We start from the raw sequence: 16,960 nt of genomic DNA, 5'->3' as shown, positions 1-16,960 counted from the left end.
ACCACACTGTATTGTCCCTGTAGGTACACCACACTCTGTTGCCCCAGATGTTACCTCACTCGCCGTTGCCCCTGTTGTTACAAAACAGTGTATTGCCCCTGATGTTACACCACACTCTGTTGCCGCTGTTGTTACACCACACTCTGTTGCCCCAGATGTTACCTCACTCGCTGTTGCCCCTGTTGTTACAAAACAGTGTATTGCCCCTGATGTTACACCACACTCTGTTGCCCCTGTTATCACTCCACACCCTGTTGCCCCTGATGTTACCTCACTCGCTGTAACCCCTGATGTAACACCTCACTCCTTTGCCCCTGATGTTACACCTCACTCCTTTACCCCTGTTTCCCCGGACTCTGCTGCCCCTGATGTAACACCTCACTCCTTTGCCCCTGATGTAACACCTCACTCCTTTACCCCTGATGTAACACCTCACTCCTTTGCCCCTGATGTTACACCTCACTCCTTTACCCCTGATGTAACACCTCACTCCTTTGCCTCTGTTTCTCCACACTCTGTTGCCCCTGTTGTTACCTCACTCGCTGTTGCCTCTGATGTAACACCTCACTCCTTTGCCCCTGTTTCCCCACACTCTGTTGCCCCTGTTGTTACCTCACTCGCTGTTGCCCCTGTTGTTACCTCACACCCTGTTGCCCCTGATGTAACACCTCACTCCTTTGCCCCTGTTCCCGCACACCCCTTACTTAATTGCTCTACTGTGACTCGGTCAACAACCCCGGGACCTGCTGTTATTCTGCCTGTTTATTCCTGCAGTACATCTTTGTCAGTAATCCAAGATTGTACTTCACCGATCTCAAACATTTATCCACCTTCTTCATTAACATGTTCCTCTCCTGTCCCTAAAAACACTCCGGTCGTGCCCTCCAATATAACTGACATAATAAGGCGTGTACCCACCCCGGTAAATGCAATACCTCTACTGCCAAATGCAACGTCCCCCACAAATGTAGCGCCCTGTACATTTGTAACACAGACAGCCATATCTTGCACATCAATATCGTATTACACTACTACACATCCCGTTGGTCCCTCTGGCCCTCAGTCACACATTTTGCCCCCAGCTTATGCCACTCTTGTGCAAACGGTATCACACTGTAACATACCTTGTCAAGTTTTGAAAAATGCAGTCAACACCAAATTAACCCCGTTCTCCTCTCCTGTTCCAAAACTCAAATCATGCACATCGCAGCCTATACTAGTGAAAACATACACATCCAATCTTCCAATCGTGCAGCAATGTGTAACACCAACTAAAAGAGCTCCCCTATATTCCTCCACATTTCGTGCTGCACCACCTTACACTCCCCCCTGTCAGACTCAGGATAAGAGGGGCGTTCGACTTCCGCCTCCACCACCACCTCCTCCTCCCTATACTCCACGTAAAAATACAAACAATCAGCCTGCAACCCAAACCTCCATGCTCAGGACAGACAACAACGTCACTGAGAAAGACAAAGATGGCAGCAAAGACAAAAAAGAGGGTTTGAAATCCAAGAATTCACCTAAGCTGAGTGGGAGAGCCAGCTCTTTGAAGCACAGGGCCCAGACTCCGCCAGCTGTTCTGATGAAGGACAGGGGCTCTCCTGCTAAGGCCTGTCTTAAGTCCACTTGCCTCAGTTCGGCCCAGGCGCAGCTCGGAGTCCTACACAAAATGCTCTGCTCAGGTGCTCGTCCTAGGCCTCACACCCCTTGTCAGTTCCCTCTTCCTCAGAGTCAACAGGGTTACTCTAGGATCCGGAGGTGCTCTGTTCCAGCAGACTGTCCTACATCTGGACCATTGACTCCTGCCCAGGCTGACACACTGAGACAGGTCCAGGAGATTTTAGGAGGGTTGATGTCTGGAGCCAAGTGTAAGCTGGACCCAGCGAAAGTGACTGAAAAGCTACTGAGTCCCAATGGGCCTCTCCGTGACATTCGTAGCTTGCAAACCCAGCTTCAGAGCTTAGAGGGAGTCCTGGAGACAAGCCAGAACACCATTAAGGTCCTACTGGATGTCATACAAGACCTTGAAAAGAAAGAAGCTGTGCGGGACGGGTGAGTCTGTTCTTCACTAATTGTATGTACACCGTTGTTGTTGTTGCTGCTGTTTTCATACATTACTGAAAACCCAGGTAATGATGCCGTTGTATGTTTTTGAAGGCTAATGAGCCTAAATGAGTTGCTTGGATGTTATGTTTGGGCCAAAGAGGGGGCTAGTCCGCATTAAAGCTTGTACTGAGGGGACTGGAGCAATAAACCTTGGGTAACTGTCAAGGTTTATTTTCAGTTGACATACAGAATACAAAGCACAAACATGGGAAAAAGAGGTAATCCACACAGGGGCTGCACAAATGACACTTTACCCATGAGCCTGCTGCTTTCTTCCGTGCCTATTTTGATGCCCCGATCAAAATGTGATTTGACTAAATTCCTTGATAGATTGTACCTCGCCAGTCAGTGAGGGTGCGATCAATACCTTTGATTTGATGTAGGTGCTGCTATCAAAACATATCAGCCATATCTGTATGTGTACATTCATACACTAAATAACCATAACGCTGTAACAGTTTAAGCGGATTCATCAATATTTCAATCTCGCTCATCCAATCATGTTTATTGTATATCTTAATAATGTGTATTATATGACAAAGAAATGCTTTGTGCATTTTGTGTAGCTTTAGTTTTCGTTCAATTACGTTACTCTTGACTTAACCTCCTAACCATTATTTTATGCCTGGAGAGAGATAGTGAGTCACAGTTTATGTAACCACTTGGGCTAGTTGGAAGAGGAATCCGTTCATTTAAAAAAAGATTTTGTAAGGCAATTTGCTGGAATGTGTGAGACACATATTCGTCATGCAAAGGATGTGTTGAACTGATTGTGTCTACATGAACACATACAGGTGCATTATAAAACTGTCACTTTTCCCCCTGATTTGTCATCTCTATGCTTGTCAACAGAAGACATTTGTACAGAACTGGACAGGACATTGAAAACTGTGGCACCTGCAGGGACTGCGCCTGTATCATCTACAGGTAAAGTCACCTTTGATGTGATTATAAAACTTTAAGAGAAAGAACAAAGATACATTCTCCAAACTACTTATGCGGCATAAAATTGATAATAAGGAAAGGGAATAATTAAATTAAGGGGAAAAATGTATATGTAAACACTGATTCCAACTATAATGTGATGGTGTGGAGCACATTCTTTTAAGATTCAATAATTTAGTCATGGTTCATGTCTAACCCGCCACAGTCATGGAGCATGACAAGAGGTTTCTGTTTTTATAGAACATAGTTGAGCCGTGTCAAAGGAGTGGTCAGTTGCTAAGAAATGGTGGCCTGAACAATGTCACAGATGAGGCATGACGGATTTGATGAGGCATGACGGATTTGACAGAAAGGATGAGGGGTTGTCATGGATGAGAGGCAGGTGTCTGTGCAGGGCTCAAAATCACAATATAAAGCAGCGATGGGATGAATAGGGTGATAGCAGGCTGTGATGGACATGTGGTCTGTCATTTAGGGAACAGGAAAGAATGGAAAATCTACAACTGTTGGACATGATCACTTAGCCAGTATTTGCCACAAGGCCCGTTATCCAAAATTGTACCTGACTTAAAATAGCATATTAACAATACACATCTTCCTGCTGCCATCTCCATTAAACATGACGGAAGAGAGAATGATATAATGCCATCTGAAACCAATCAATTAGCCAGTGCTTCAGTACGCAATTTTTTTTGCTCTACCAAAAAGTACTGTATATTTTAAATCTTCCTTTCAGTGTCGTGAAACATATTTGTAGTTACCACAGAACACGGGTCAAATAAGCCTTGTGAACAATATAATCTACATGTTGTGTGAAGCAGTATTGCTAATTGTAGTGTCTGTTGTGTCCTTTTGTGTTACACAGTCAACAATTGCTGATGTTTGTGAAGGTACTTTTTCAAAGTTATTATTATGCATATTAATATGCCAGTCTGATTGTGTGGTCGTGCAGGAGTGTTAATTAGTAAGGTTGTGATTTCCCTTGTTATTCTTTTTGCTAATGGCATATGAGCTGCGTGAAGCATAACAGGAACTCTAACAAGAGTCTGTTGTTAATCCCTGTGGAGTTTACGCAGGTCTAATCAGATCTGTATGCTTTCTCCCTCACATATTATACAGAAGGACCTTGTGAGGGGAGACTCTGAGAGGGACTTGTCTATGAAAGAAAGGTTTACTGCTGACCTGTAAAGCTACTACAGTTTCTTCTAAAATGGTCTTGAAGATAATTGAGAGATGTGATGCTGAGGAAGAAGTCTCGCTTTTAATATTTTCTCACAGCTTCAAGTTTTTGTAGGAAAACTTGATTTATGTTCCTCACCCTGTCTCTATGGGCGCGCCCAGCCACCCTGCGAAAGAAACTCCTTTCTCCCGCTTGTATCCACGATCTTGTCCTTTCGGTCATGACCCAGATCTCATGCCCATAGGTGAAGGTAGGAACATAGATCGACCAGTAAATCGGGAGCTTTGCTCCCCAACTCAGCTCTGTCTTCCTCGCATCAGTCAATAAATTCCTTTTCTCATTACAGATGTTTTTTTAGGGGTCTGGCAGAAAGGAGAGCCGACAAGATGCTATCTCACCCGGCTCTTCTAACTGCAGTAACAAATCCTTCATGTGTAATCATGATCACTCAGTAGTTTCTCACAGACGACATACTATAAGAAAAAAACTAGACTAGTGTTCATGTAACTTGTTCAGAACTGTATACATTCTATATTTTGGTTAACTTGTATGTTGGCAGCTATTTATAAATTGTTTTATGAATTTGTTGTTGTGACAATACTGGTGCTTCAGAGCTTGTATCGCTGTTTCTGAAGCAAAAAATTTCGACGCACTGTACCAGAGCTTGTGTGACAACAGCCGGTCACGTGACCTTCGCTTTGTGTGCCAACTGGTTCAGTGTTTTTCAAAGCATTTGACCCTAGGGCTGGGTACTGTTAAATGATACCAGTATGGTATACCAGTATGGTATAGCAGTATGGTATACTATACCAGTATGGTATACTGCAACGCCAGTAATGTTAGAGGATAACATTACATCGCTATTTATCATACTGGGTCAGGGTCAGGCTGTACAGGCGTACTATCTCTGTCATAGCCTTGACTGTAGTGCTCAGACTCTTGCGTATCAGTATGATGCTCTGAGAGGGTATTTATCCCTTTTCTGTGGAAGCATGGACAGACTTGAATGGTAGGACTAGCACAATGTCTCGAGTTCATGTCTCCGGGTCCTGCACCGATGGTAAATAAACTTCTCCTGTATAAGACATCCAGACTGCTGCCTGTGGTCGTGGCACACTGGACCAGCTCTATACCCTCCGTCGGGTGCTTGAGGGTTCATGGGAGTTCGCCCAACCAGTCCACATGTGTTTTGTGGACCTGGAGAAGGCGTTCGACCGTGTCCCTCGTGGTGCCCTGTGGGGGGTGCTCCGGGAGTATGGGGTCCGGGGCCCTCTGTTAAGGGCTGTCCGTTCCCTGTATGACCGCAGCAGGAGCTTGGTTCGCATTGCCGGCAGTAAGTCAGACCTGTTCCCGGTGCGTGTTGGTCTCCGCCAGGGCTGCCCTTTGTCACCGGTTCTGTTCATCACTTTTATGGACAGAATCTCTAGGCGCAGCCAGGGGCCGAGGGTGTCCGGTTTGGGAGCCTCAGAGTCTCATCTCTGCTGTTTGCGGATGATGTTGTTTTGATGGCTTCAACGAACCAGGACCTTCAGCACGCTCTGGGGCGGTTTGCAGCCGAGTGTGTAGTGGCCGGGATGAGAATCAGCACCTCCAAATCTGAGGCCATGGTTCTCCACCGGAAAAAGGTGGCTTCCCCTCTTCAGGTCGGTGGGGAGTCCTTGCCTCAAGTGGAGGAGTTCAAGTATCTCGGGGTCTTGTTCACGAGTGAGGGACGGATGGAGCGTGAGATCGACAGACGGACCGGTGCGGCGTCAGCAGTGATGCGGTCGCTGTATCGGTCTGTCGTGGTGAAGAGGGAGCTGAGTCGGGGGGCAAAGCTCTCGATTTACCGATCGATCTACATTCCCACCCTCACCTATGGTCATGAGATTTGGGTCATGACCGAAAGGACAAGATCGCGAATACAGGCGGCCGAAATGAGTTTCCTTCGTAGGGTGGCCGGGCGCACCCTCCGAGATCGGGTGAGGAGCTCAGTTACCCGGGAGGAGCTCGGAGTAGAGTCGCTGCTCCTTCACGTCGAAAGGAGCCAGCTGAGGTGGCTCGGGCATCTGTTCCGGATGCCTCCTGGTCGCCTCCCGCGGGAGGTGTTCCAGGCATGTCCTAGTGGGACAAGGCCTCGTGGAAGACCCAGGACACGGTGGTGGGACTATGTCTCCGAGCTGGCCTGGTGTCGCCTCGGGGTCCCCCCAGAACAGCTGGAGGAGGTGTGTGTGGATCGGGAAGTTTGGGCATCTCTGCTGAGACTGCTGCCCCCGCGACCCGGCCCCGGATAAAGCGGAAGAAAATGGATGGATGGATGGACTGCTGCCTGTTTTTCATCTATCCTCTCGAACACCATTGCTAATTTCTCTAACAGGTTAGAAACACCTGGCTGGAGGAGTCACCTATTGCACATGTTTTTAGAGGTAGGGGAAACCGGAGTACCTGGAGAAAACCTACACAGACATGAGGAGAATAGAACATGCAAACTCCACGCAGAAAGGCCCCGTCCAGGTAGGAATCGAGCCCGGACCCTCTAGCTGTGAAGCACGAGTGCTAACCACTGTGCTACCATGCCACCGTTTTGTTAAAATGACTTGCTTAGATTAGCCTTTTAGTGATACAAAATGCACAGCCAGCCTCTGTAGTCCTGGCGTGCTCTCTAATTATTCAATAATGCATGTATTGATTTATGGGGTTAATTTCCTGGAGCCAGTCAACATTAGCCATAATCCTTCAGATGCTCAACCTTGATCTGCTTTTCTGTGATCTTTCCAATAGCCACATTGTTTGTATTGGACAAGAAATTGATCTCAATGAGCACAGCTCTTTTTCCCAGGGCGCAATGCAGATAAGCAATACCTTGCGGATCTACAGCAGTCAACCAGAGGAAAATAGACATAGAATCTGGTTAACCAGATATGAGAGGTATGAGTTTCTCAAGAGTAGATTTGTCAAGCTTTCGCCCTTTTGCTAACAGCCATGTCAGAGCTTTAGCCCGTGTGCGTGTGCTCACGTTTGTCAGCAAAGATAATAGAGAAGAGAAGTGTGTGATATGTGTAAAGGGCAGGCTAGGCAGTTCTTCTGCAGTAATCCATCTTCACTTCAGGGCTGAGCCGTGGAGCAACAGGCAACTCACAGGGGACAAGCAGGAAATACACCGTAGGCACAGCTTTCATTGATGTAAGAACTACACAGAGGAAACGCGCAGCACAGGGCTTTCAAATAAACAAAAAATACTTCCTTTTATTGCTGACAATTCTGCTGTCAGGTATACAGTACAGCATGTGCAGTGTTGGCAGAGAATATGGTCAATGTGCTTACCTTCAGAAAACATAGTGATTTTTGCTTTGTGGTAAAATAAAGAATCTGAAATAAAACATTACATATTTACACTGAAATATATATATACTGAAAGTATATATACCCTGAAAGTTATCGGTATCACTTTATTTTACGTTACATAGTTCCTAACTAAATTTAGTATAATGTAATATGCTCTGTAACAATGTGTAATAACTCATACCTATGGGTTAAATACACAATGGAATAACTTGTATTAGTACTTTGTAGGTAAATAATGTGATAGGACACGAGGGTGAGGGCTTAGGGTAAGAGTTATGTCTTATTACATGATGTACCTACAAACTACAAATACACAAGGTTCTAGTTATTACACATTGTTGCAGAGCACATTACATTGTACTAAATTTAGTTAGATATAATGTATCAAGGGTAGTGTAAAATAAAGTGTTGCCAAGTTATTTAAGGTGAAGGTATAAGGCTACTTTAGTATTTCTGTTATTTTTTTATTTTTTTTCAGGCTAGCGCAGACAAACAATACAAGAATACAAGAATACAATGACAATAAATTCTCTATAACAAAAATACTACCTACAGTACTTATTTACATAGTGCATGGGTGTGCTTGTATATGAAACAGTACATGTGACTTGGGGATGTTTATGGAGGAAACAGGAGATGGAAATTTGGCAACATAGAAAGAGATAAGATAGTACTACTTTACTAATAGTAAAAGAAAAGTAAAAAAAAAAAAAAGTTAAACAACAAATAAAATAAGTACACATTTCATACAAATGCTTATTGTTTATTTCTTAATACAAAACATTTTTACATATATTTTTCCTTTGAAGTGGGTGCAAGACCAGGGGCTTAAACTCAGCTGCTGCCCGACTCTACTTTCACTATTTTTATTCCTCTCTTTTTTTCCCCCCTTCTTCCCACAAGTATATTTTAAGCACTGCGTAAGTGAGAAGAAAAATAAATCACTACAAAAAGAGAGAAAAGGAATATTGTAGGTAAGGTAAGGCAGTCCACACAGAAGGGGTCTCACTCCCAGAGGGAGCAATAGCAGATGTTAAGGACAGTTACAAGTACCTCGGAATCCCACAAGCAAATGGCAACCTCGAAGAGGCGACAAGGAAAGCGGCTACGGCCAAATACCTCCAACGAGTAAGGCAGGTCCTAAGAAGCCAGCTCAATGGCAAGAACAAGTCCCGGGCAATAAACGCTACGCCCTGCCAGTAATCAGATACCCTGCAGGAATGATAAGCTGGCCAAAGGATGAGATACAGACCACAGATGTTAAGACGCGAAAGCTCCTAACCATGCACGGAGAGTTCCACCCCAAATCCAGCACTCTGTGACTGTACGCTAACCGTAAGGGAGGTACATCAAGGACAAGGCTCCACCAGATGACGTTCTCAGTGAATGTGCCCCTACACGGGATGTACCACCGAAACATAACTGGAGTACAAGATATCAGGAAATCCTACCAAGGCCAGACAGAGCTGGACTAAAGGACAGCACAGAGGCTCATCATGGCTGCACAGGAGCAGGCCTTGAGCACCAGAGCAATAGTGGCTCAGATCTATCACACCAGACAAGACATATATTTTGGTTGTATATTTTTTCTGGACTTGACATTTAAGATTTCTGAAGACAGAGGAGGGAGTTCAAGATTTATTATTATTATTATTTATTGTCTGGTTTTGTATGCTGAGAGAATTGAAGATTGTAATAGACTGTGCACCTTTGCATAGGCTACTTTAGGGGGGAAAGCTTTGTTTCCGGTGTGATAGGCAGTTGGGTTTTCCAAAACAAGTCAACCAAATGGATGAAGCAAGTAGGGTTTTTTCTCTAGATGTCTTTAGCATCTACTGTACCTAATATTTCTGTCGATATTATTCATCGACTTGTCGATGAATAATATCGACAAGTCGATATTACTCCTCAAAGTAAAAGAGAGAAAGGATCCAAATTTTATATTTTGTATATTTGTACATTTTTGAAGGTAAGTCACAATAACATAGCCTTCGTAACTACTAATATATATATAGACCCTTTTGAGCTAAATGTTTTTATATCCTTTTTTAAATATCCTGGGGCTTTTTATCGCTAAGTAAAAACAAGGTTTGTTGACATGCTGTGTGTGTACTTGACTGTTTGTGCTAGCTAATCTGAGTGTTGAAGGGAAAACATCTGGCTTTGACTAATGTTCACCTGTAGCTTGAAAGCTGAACATTTGCCCGTTTGAAGCATAAGAACTGTCACTATGCAGAGATGTGCTTTTGAATGTGTCTTCTCATTTTGTAATACAGTTCAGCTTGTGTGTTGAGTGATGTACAATGAACTGAACATAATAAAGTGATACGGAATGACGTGAAAGTCTGTATACATAGTACATCCTGCATACATTATTATACTGTAAACACAATTTATATGTCAATTCAGCCAATGAGGGATATCGGAAGATTTTTGCAAAGGTTGAAATGGTCAGTTATTGTCTTTAGAAGAGGAGCTCTGACAGCCTGGGGGTAATGTTAATGCCTAATGTGACAAACGTTGTGCATATGGGAATACAATAGGTGGTGTATTGGCTGCCACATCCCAACTATCTCCCTTTAATGCGAGGAGGATGGATTTAGGAAAGTGGATGGAGTAATCATAGAGTCTGAATATGTTTATATGAGCGATGAGCATTCGGTGTCTGCAGAGAGTGGACACCCTTGCCTTGTACCTCTATGTAATGTGAATGGTTGCGATATTAGTCCATTGAATGAATCCAATTAATAAATGATTCCCCAAGGCCAAGTTTTTGGAGAGTGGATGTTTGAAATGACCAGTTAACTTAAAAGCTTTTTCGGCATCTAGTGAAACAAAGATTGTTGGATGCTGTTGCAGTGTTGAGTATTCCAGTAAGCTGAACAGTTATACAGTTTATCTGGATGTATTATGGATGGAATTGCTTTTTCTTATTGATTGGATAATGTTTTGGTAATTATTTTGAGGTCAATGTTGATAAGCAATATGGGGCGACAGCTGGATGGTATAGTTGGATCTTTATTAGGTTTATTCATTCATGTGAATAGGAAATCTTGATTTTTCTTGTATTGTATTGTAAGTGAAGTGCAGTGAAAATAGGAAATGTTTTAGAACTCAGCAGGAAAGCCATCTGGTCCGAGAGTTTTATTGTTCTTTATCACTGGTTACTGGTAATTCAAGCATTATTCATTGGTTCTCATTAACTTTTGGTAATTCAATATTATGAGAAATTTGTTAATGTCTGTTTGGGATGGGTCATTTTCTGGAGCATATAGTTTTGTATAAAAATCTTCTAGTAATTGTGTCGGCTTCCCTGCTGAGTTCTTCATATGGTTGTTTTTTCACAATTGTCTTTAAGTTGATGTTTAACAGATTTATTGATTTGCTGAAAGGTTTCTTGAGTCCTTGTTTCATAAATGTTTTTTTTTTATGTGTTTTTTTTTTTTTTCATTTATTTGTAGTTTATATTGACAGAGTTGTTGTTGTTGTTGTTGTTTTTTAGTTCCACCTGTTGATCTTTCTTCTTTTTGTGTTTTTTTTTTTTTTTTCTTAAAACTGCTTTTCCTGTTTCCCATAGAACTGGTGGAGATGACTTTGGGGAATCATGTATTTCTAGGAAGGACGCCCATTCTCTTTCAATGAAGCTATTGAACTCCTGGTCATTTCAAAGGGAAATGTTGAAGCGCCATCTGGTGTAAATATTTTTTCCAGGCATATTTTACAGGCGCATGGTCAGTAATGATTCGGGTGTATTGTTGGCTTGGAGATATTTGGCAGAGTAAAATTGCTGAGAAGAAAGAAGTCAATACGTGAATAAGATTTATGGACTGGAGAGTAAAATGTGTGTTCTCTTGTTGTAGGGCTCTGAAGCTGCCAACCATCGCCAAGGCCAAACTCACTCATGTATTGTTTTTTTTTTTTTTTTTTTTTTTTATTGCAAAAAGTGCATATTTTACAGATGTGCAGAGAGGACACAATACATTTAAAGAAAATAAAAAGAGATACAGAAACAGAAAAAGAAAAGAGAGACAAAACAACACACATGAGGTATGGCATAAGCCAGTAGACTATTTTAAGCTACAATTCGTACCATTAGTGCCACTGTCAATACAAACACCACAACTACTATCACCACTACCGCCACCTTCCGTACCCAAACGCCGCTGTCGCACCACCATAGCCACCACCATCACTATCACTACCACTACCACCACTACCACCATCCACACCCGCATCACCACCACCACCACCACCACTACTAAAATCAAAGATTTGAGTTTATAACAACAGATGACAGATGAATAGAAGAGAAGAAAAAAAAGAGAGAAGAAAAATAAAATAAAAATAAAAATAATAATAATAATAATAATAATAATAATAATAAAAAAGAGAAAATAATAATAATAAAAAAGTAAAATAAAAAAGATATTAAAAAAAAAAAAAAAAAATAGAAATAGAAATAAATAAATAAAATAAAAAATAACGTTGTTTGTAATTAAATGTGTGGCATTCCTCTCATATATGGCTAGTTTAGCCATGTCGATAAGGGCAATGTCCGCCCACTGTTCCCCACGCGTGCGACACCCAGGCCGGCACCCGCGGTCGCTCACTGTTGATCCCCCGCCAATCCTGATTCTTACTTTCTCCCTTTACAGTAGGTGCAAGTGTGTCCCTAAATAAAGTGAGGTGCATTAAAATGGGCATCGAGCTCATCCTATTCTTTGTGTTCTCCCTTTTGCAGGGTTTCTCGGTATGTCCCTAAGTAAGGTGAGGTGCATTAAAATCAGCATTGAGCTTACCCTAGTCTTTATGTTTTTCTTTCCCTTTTTTTTTCTTTTTTCCTGAGCTAATATGATGCGTTAAAAACAGTGCCAGGGTACCTTGGCAAGCTACACCTTAGAGCCAGCCGGGGAAGAGGCACGCTGGCAGGGACCAGAGGCATCTATGCACCATCGAATGCCAAAGCAGGCCATAAATGATCAGGATTGTGATTGGGAAAAAATAAATAAATAAATGAATAAATAAATAAATAAACAAAATAATAATAATAAATCAATAAACAAACAAAAATAAATCAATAAACAAGGGAAAATAAAAACAAAACAAAAATTAAACTAAATTCAGAAGTGAAGACAAAATTAATAATAATAATTAGAATAAAGAGAGAGAGAGAGAGAACTAAGAAGTCTACTGGTGGTGGTAAAAAAGGGGAGTTGAGGCTTTGACAACTTATACTAACAACAGCAACAATAATAGAAATGACAATAATAGCAGAAATTAAGAAATTATAAATGAAAGTGTTTCAGATATGGGGTCCATATTTCATTGAAGGTCGATATATACTTCTGTTTGTGGGCTCTATTCTTTTCTGTTATTATGTGATCAATGATTAAATTTATCCAATGGGTTAAATTTATCCAATGGGATAAACTCATGTATTGTTTTATTGTTTTGGTTGATTGTGAAAGTCGAGCGGTGGTTGTGTTGCTACTTTTGTCAATTGATGGATTACAGTGTTAAAATTTCCTCCTATTATAACCGGGAAGTTTGAATCCACAGAAATCAATGAGAAGAAACTGTGGAAGAATGATGGGGAATCACAGTTGGGACCGTAAATGTTTGCAATTGTGATGGGATTGTTGTTAATAATGACAAACCTTCCCTCTGGGTCAGTTACAATAGTGCTGTGAGTGAAAGTATTTTTTCTTATTTATGAATAGACACACCCCTTTGTTTAGTGTTATAGTTATAGTTGTTTTAGTTTGAGGTTAAATTGTGGTGTGAGCAGTTTATTGTCTTGGCAAGGTGTGTTTCTTTTAAGAGACAAAGACTGGTTGTTGTTGAGTTAGATGATTAAGTATTCTGTTATTTTTTTACTTGTGAGCCAACTCCTCGAATGTTCCAGGTTAAAAATGTAATCGATGACATGTTCTCATAGCATTAACTATGATGGGAATCTGTTTGTTTGTTTGTGCCTGTGTGTGTGTTCTTGTAATTACGACATTGTGAAGACCAGAGTGAGGACATTTTTGGAAAGTGAGGACATTGTGGGTGGTCCTCACTTATTTGAAGGACTGTTTGAAGGTCAAGATGTGGTTTTAGGGTTAGAATTGGGTTTGGATTAAGGTTAGGGTTAGGGGCTTCGGGTTCAGGGTTAGGGTCTGGGTAATACATTATGTCTATGAGTGTCCTCACTAAGATAGCAGTACAAGATTGTGTGTGTGTGTGTGTGTGTGTGTGTGTGTGTTCTTGTTATTATGACATTGTGAAGACCAGAGTGAGGACATTTTTGTAAAGTGAGGACATTTTGGGTGGTCCTCACTTATTTGAAGGAGTGTTTGAAGGTCAAGATGTGGTTTTAGGGTTAGGATTAAGTTTAGGGTTAGGGTCTGGGTAATACATTATGTCTATGAGTGTCCTCACTAAGATAGCAGTACAAGATTGAGTGTGTGTGTGGGAACATCTCATGGTCGAAATGGAGGTAAAGGGGGGTGCATTTACCTTCCCCCTCGCCGCAATACATTTTGGAAATGAAGAAAATAATTATAATGAATCAACAAAGGAAAAGCAAAGAAATAATTGATGTGATTATTCAGCAAATGTACCGCCATTTGCACTTGTCAAACTACTGGTAATTAAACAACAACAGAGCTGAAAATGTCATTTCATAGCTATACCATTATCTCTGAATTGCTCTGAAAGAGTCCTGGTCACAAAACAATGAAATTATGCACACAAGGGAGAGTGAGAAACCGCGTCCATGCTATTTTGGCAATCAGTTATTGAGTACCAGATGGTGCCCATCACTGGAGCACCATGTCTTTGAAACCGAGACAAGAGAGGCAGATCAAGAGTGGCATGTGGCACAGGAAAGCAGAGCTTAATATGGATGATGTGTCATATAAATACTAATCAGGCTGGTATCACACCCACAGCTAAACGAGATCCCCAAAGCTCTCCACAAGCACCCACTCATCATACCCTCCATCATGCTACGGCTCACTTTATGGTTTAGTTGACAGCTTCCATCTAGGCACTCATTCGATATGAATTGCAAACACAGAAAATATTTGTTTCTCTTAGTGTCAATATTCAAGTGGGCAGTGATGAAGCATTAGGATAATCAAGGTATTTCACAGCAATGTAGGGATTCTGGTTTTGTCTTGAAGTTGAGTGGACCAATAGACTAAGTGTGGATAACCAAACAGTTGTTGCTTTAAGAGCATCTTGTGCATATTTATACATCCTGTCTGGAAATAGTGTCAAAAACATGACAGTGTGCTATTACGAGACAGCAATAACAATTTATAGGCCTTGACTGTGAGCTGTTTGAAGATGGCACGCTGCCACCTTGGCGTCACACTTCTGTCTCAGTTCTCTTCAGTGGCTGCCCATCCATCAGAGCCTTCCGCTTCACAAGTTATCACTCAATATCTCTGCAGTGTTCAGGACAAACAGGTTCAGTGTGCACTCAGCCAGCTTTGTCTTTCAAGTCATCCCAAATGATTCACTGCACAACTTTAAAATATTGTGAAAGCCGTTAGATTTAGGGCTGCACAATTGATCAAATCCAAATGACAATACAAGTGGTTGTAATTTGTCATTTATTTTGTTCAATTTCATAATTTGTTTTGCAAACAACACCATGTCCAGTCTCCAACACAGTTTTAGGCCTCTAGAAATGTTTTCTGAAATCTCATAGTTCAGTGCTCCATGAGTTTTTAATGTGTACTTCATGAACTGGAGCGTCGTCCTGACTGTTCTTAGGATTTGTTCTTCCAGAGGAATGTTTTCAGCTCAGAACTCTCAAACGAAAGAATTCTCACAAACCTCAAATGCTTTTTAACACGTTGAAATCTCCTGTGAGTCCGGGTGACAGAAACACAGCTGAGCTCTCAGTCTCTCGCTGCGAACATTTTCTTACATTTTCAGAGACAAAATCTCAGATCTAAGATTGTCCCTCTGTCTGCTGTGTATCCGGTGGCTCCATCAGTTTGCCATGCTGTCTTTGAATGTTTTAACCTCTTAGTGAATTGACTTAAATTGTGAAAAAGCTTAAGCCTTCTTCGTGTCTACTCGACATTATCCTGACCTGAGTCGATTATTCAAAGAATGTCTAATGGTATTGGTCCCTATATTATGCACATGGTGAATGATTCTCTAATGTCCGGTTGTTTTCTACTGCTGTTGTTCAGCCGCTCATTAAAAAGAACACCCTTGATCCTAATGTACTGTCTAACTTCACACCTATCTCTAAGCTGCATTTTGTGTTTAAGATCTTAGAGAAAGTTGCCTATGATCAGCCTTACCGTGATCAAAATGTTCCTATCTGACTTTAAATTACAACACAGCACAGAAATTGCCCTTTTAAAAGTTATTAACCTCCTCCTTTTAACTGTTGACACTGGGAAATCTGCTGTCCTTAGCTAGACCTGTCTGCAGCCTTTGACACGGTGGATCATCGCAACCTTTTAACCCGCTTGGGAACACATGTAGGCATCAAGGGTACAGCGCTCAGTTGGTTTTGGTCCTATCTCTCCAATTGGAGCTTCTCAGTAATCCTAGGGCAGTATTTTTCCACTGTGTCTCCTTTAAATTATGGTGTGCCCCAGGGGTCAATAGTAGCACCTGTTCTCTTTTCCCTGTATATGCTCCCCCTGGGATGTATCTTTAAAAAGCACAAAGTCTGTTTTCACTGTTCTGCGGACGACATTCAGACTGATCTTCCTGTAACAGCCAGTGACACTCTTTCTGCTGTTAAAACGCTACAGGACTGTCTTAGTGACGTAAATTTAAGATTTTGTTGATTGTTCTGCACTTTTTGTTACTCTGTAATTTTTAATTTTATCTCTGTGTGTCTCTAATTGTTGTTGTGACACACTTTGGTCAACTGTAGATTTTTTAAAAACGTGCTGTAAAAATAAACCTGAAATTGAATAGAACAAATGTATGAACACCAAAAAACGTTCTAAGAAGAACAAATGTGTCGTAATAACGTGTCCTGAATGACGCCCACCTAACAAAGTGGACTATAAATAAACATGTCTCTAATCTGAAGCGTGCCTTTGTGACAGTTAAGGGACTAATATACTCAATATACTTATATAATACACTCATATATTCAAGCATAAATCAGGTGAAACCCAAGCTTGAGGCATCGTAAGAGTATTATTTATTCACAGCTTAAACATCAAATTTGAATCTCAATTTATGTGCAATAAATATGCACAAATTGTGGTCATGATTAGGCCAAGAAAAGGAAGTTTTCTTTGTGAGTTTTCTGAAACAGCAGAGCAGACACCAAACATCAAACTGGTTTGTCTGGTTTCAGTCCAGTTGGTTCTCTGAAGGCAGTAACCGTGGCTTTGAAGCTGATTGGTTCCAGGTCTTCTTGTGAGCAAC

The 16,960-nt window shown here is 41.5% G+C and overlaps 1 protein-coding gene across 3 annotated transcripts in view; it reads left to right on the top strand.

Moving 5' to 3' along the window:
* Window positions 1–618: 618 nt before the first annotated feature.
* LOC306959740 (protein INSYN2B) overlaps window positions 619–16,960 on the top strand; it is a 29,165-nt gene continuing 12,823 nt past the window's right edge. The window contains exons 1-2 of one of the 3 annotated variants that reach the window (XM_079551930.1): window positions 619–2,055; window positions 2,965–3,036. In XM_079551930.1, coding sequence (XP_079408056.1) covers window positions 1,439–2,055; window positions 2,965–3,036 — 689 coding nt within the window. In that variant the 5' untranslated portion in view covers window positions 619–1,438. Of the gene's footprint in view, window positions 2,056–2,961; window positions 3,037–16,960 lie in introns of all 3 variants that reach the window. The other 2 variants (XM_079551929.1, XM_079551931.1) reach the window with 2 other exon arrangements.

This window comes from Gobius niger (genome assembly GCF_951799975.1).
Source record: "Gobius niger genome assembly, chromosome: 2".
In the NCBI taxonomy this organism is placed as follows: Eukaryota; Metazoa; Chordata; class Actinopteri; order Gobiiformes; family Gobiidae; genus Gobius; species Gobius niger.
This window is presented reverse-complemented; position numbering and strand designations above follow the sequence as displayed.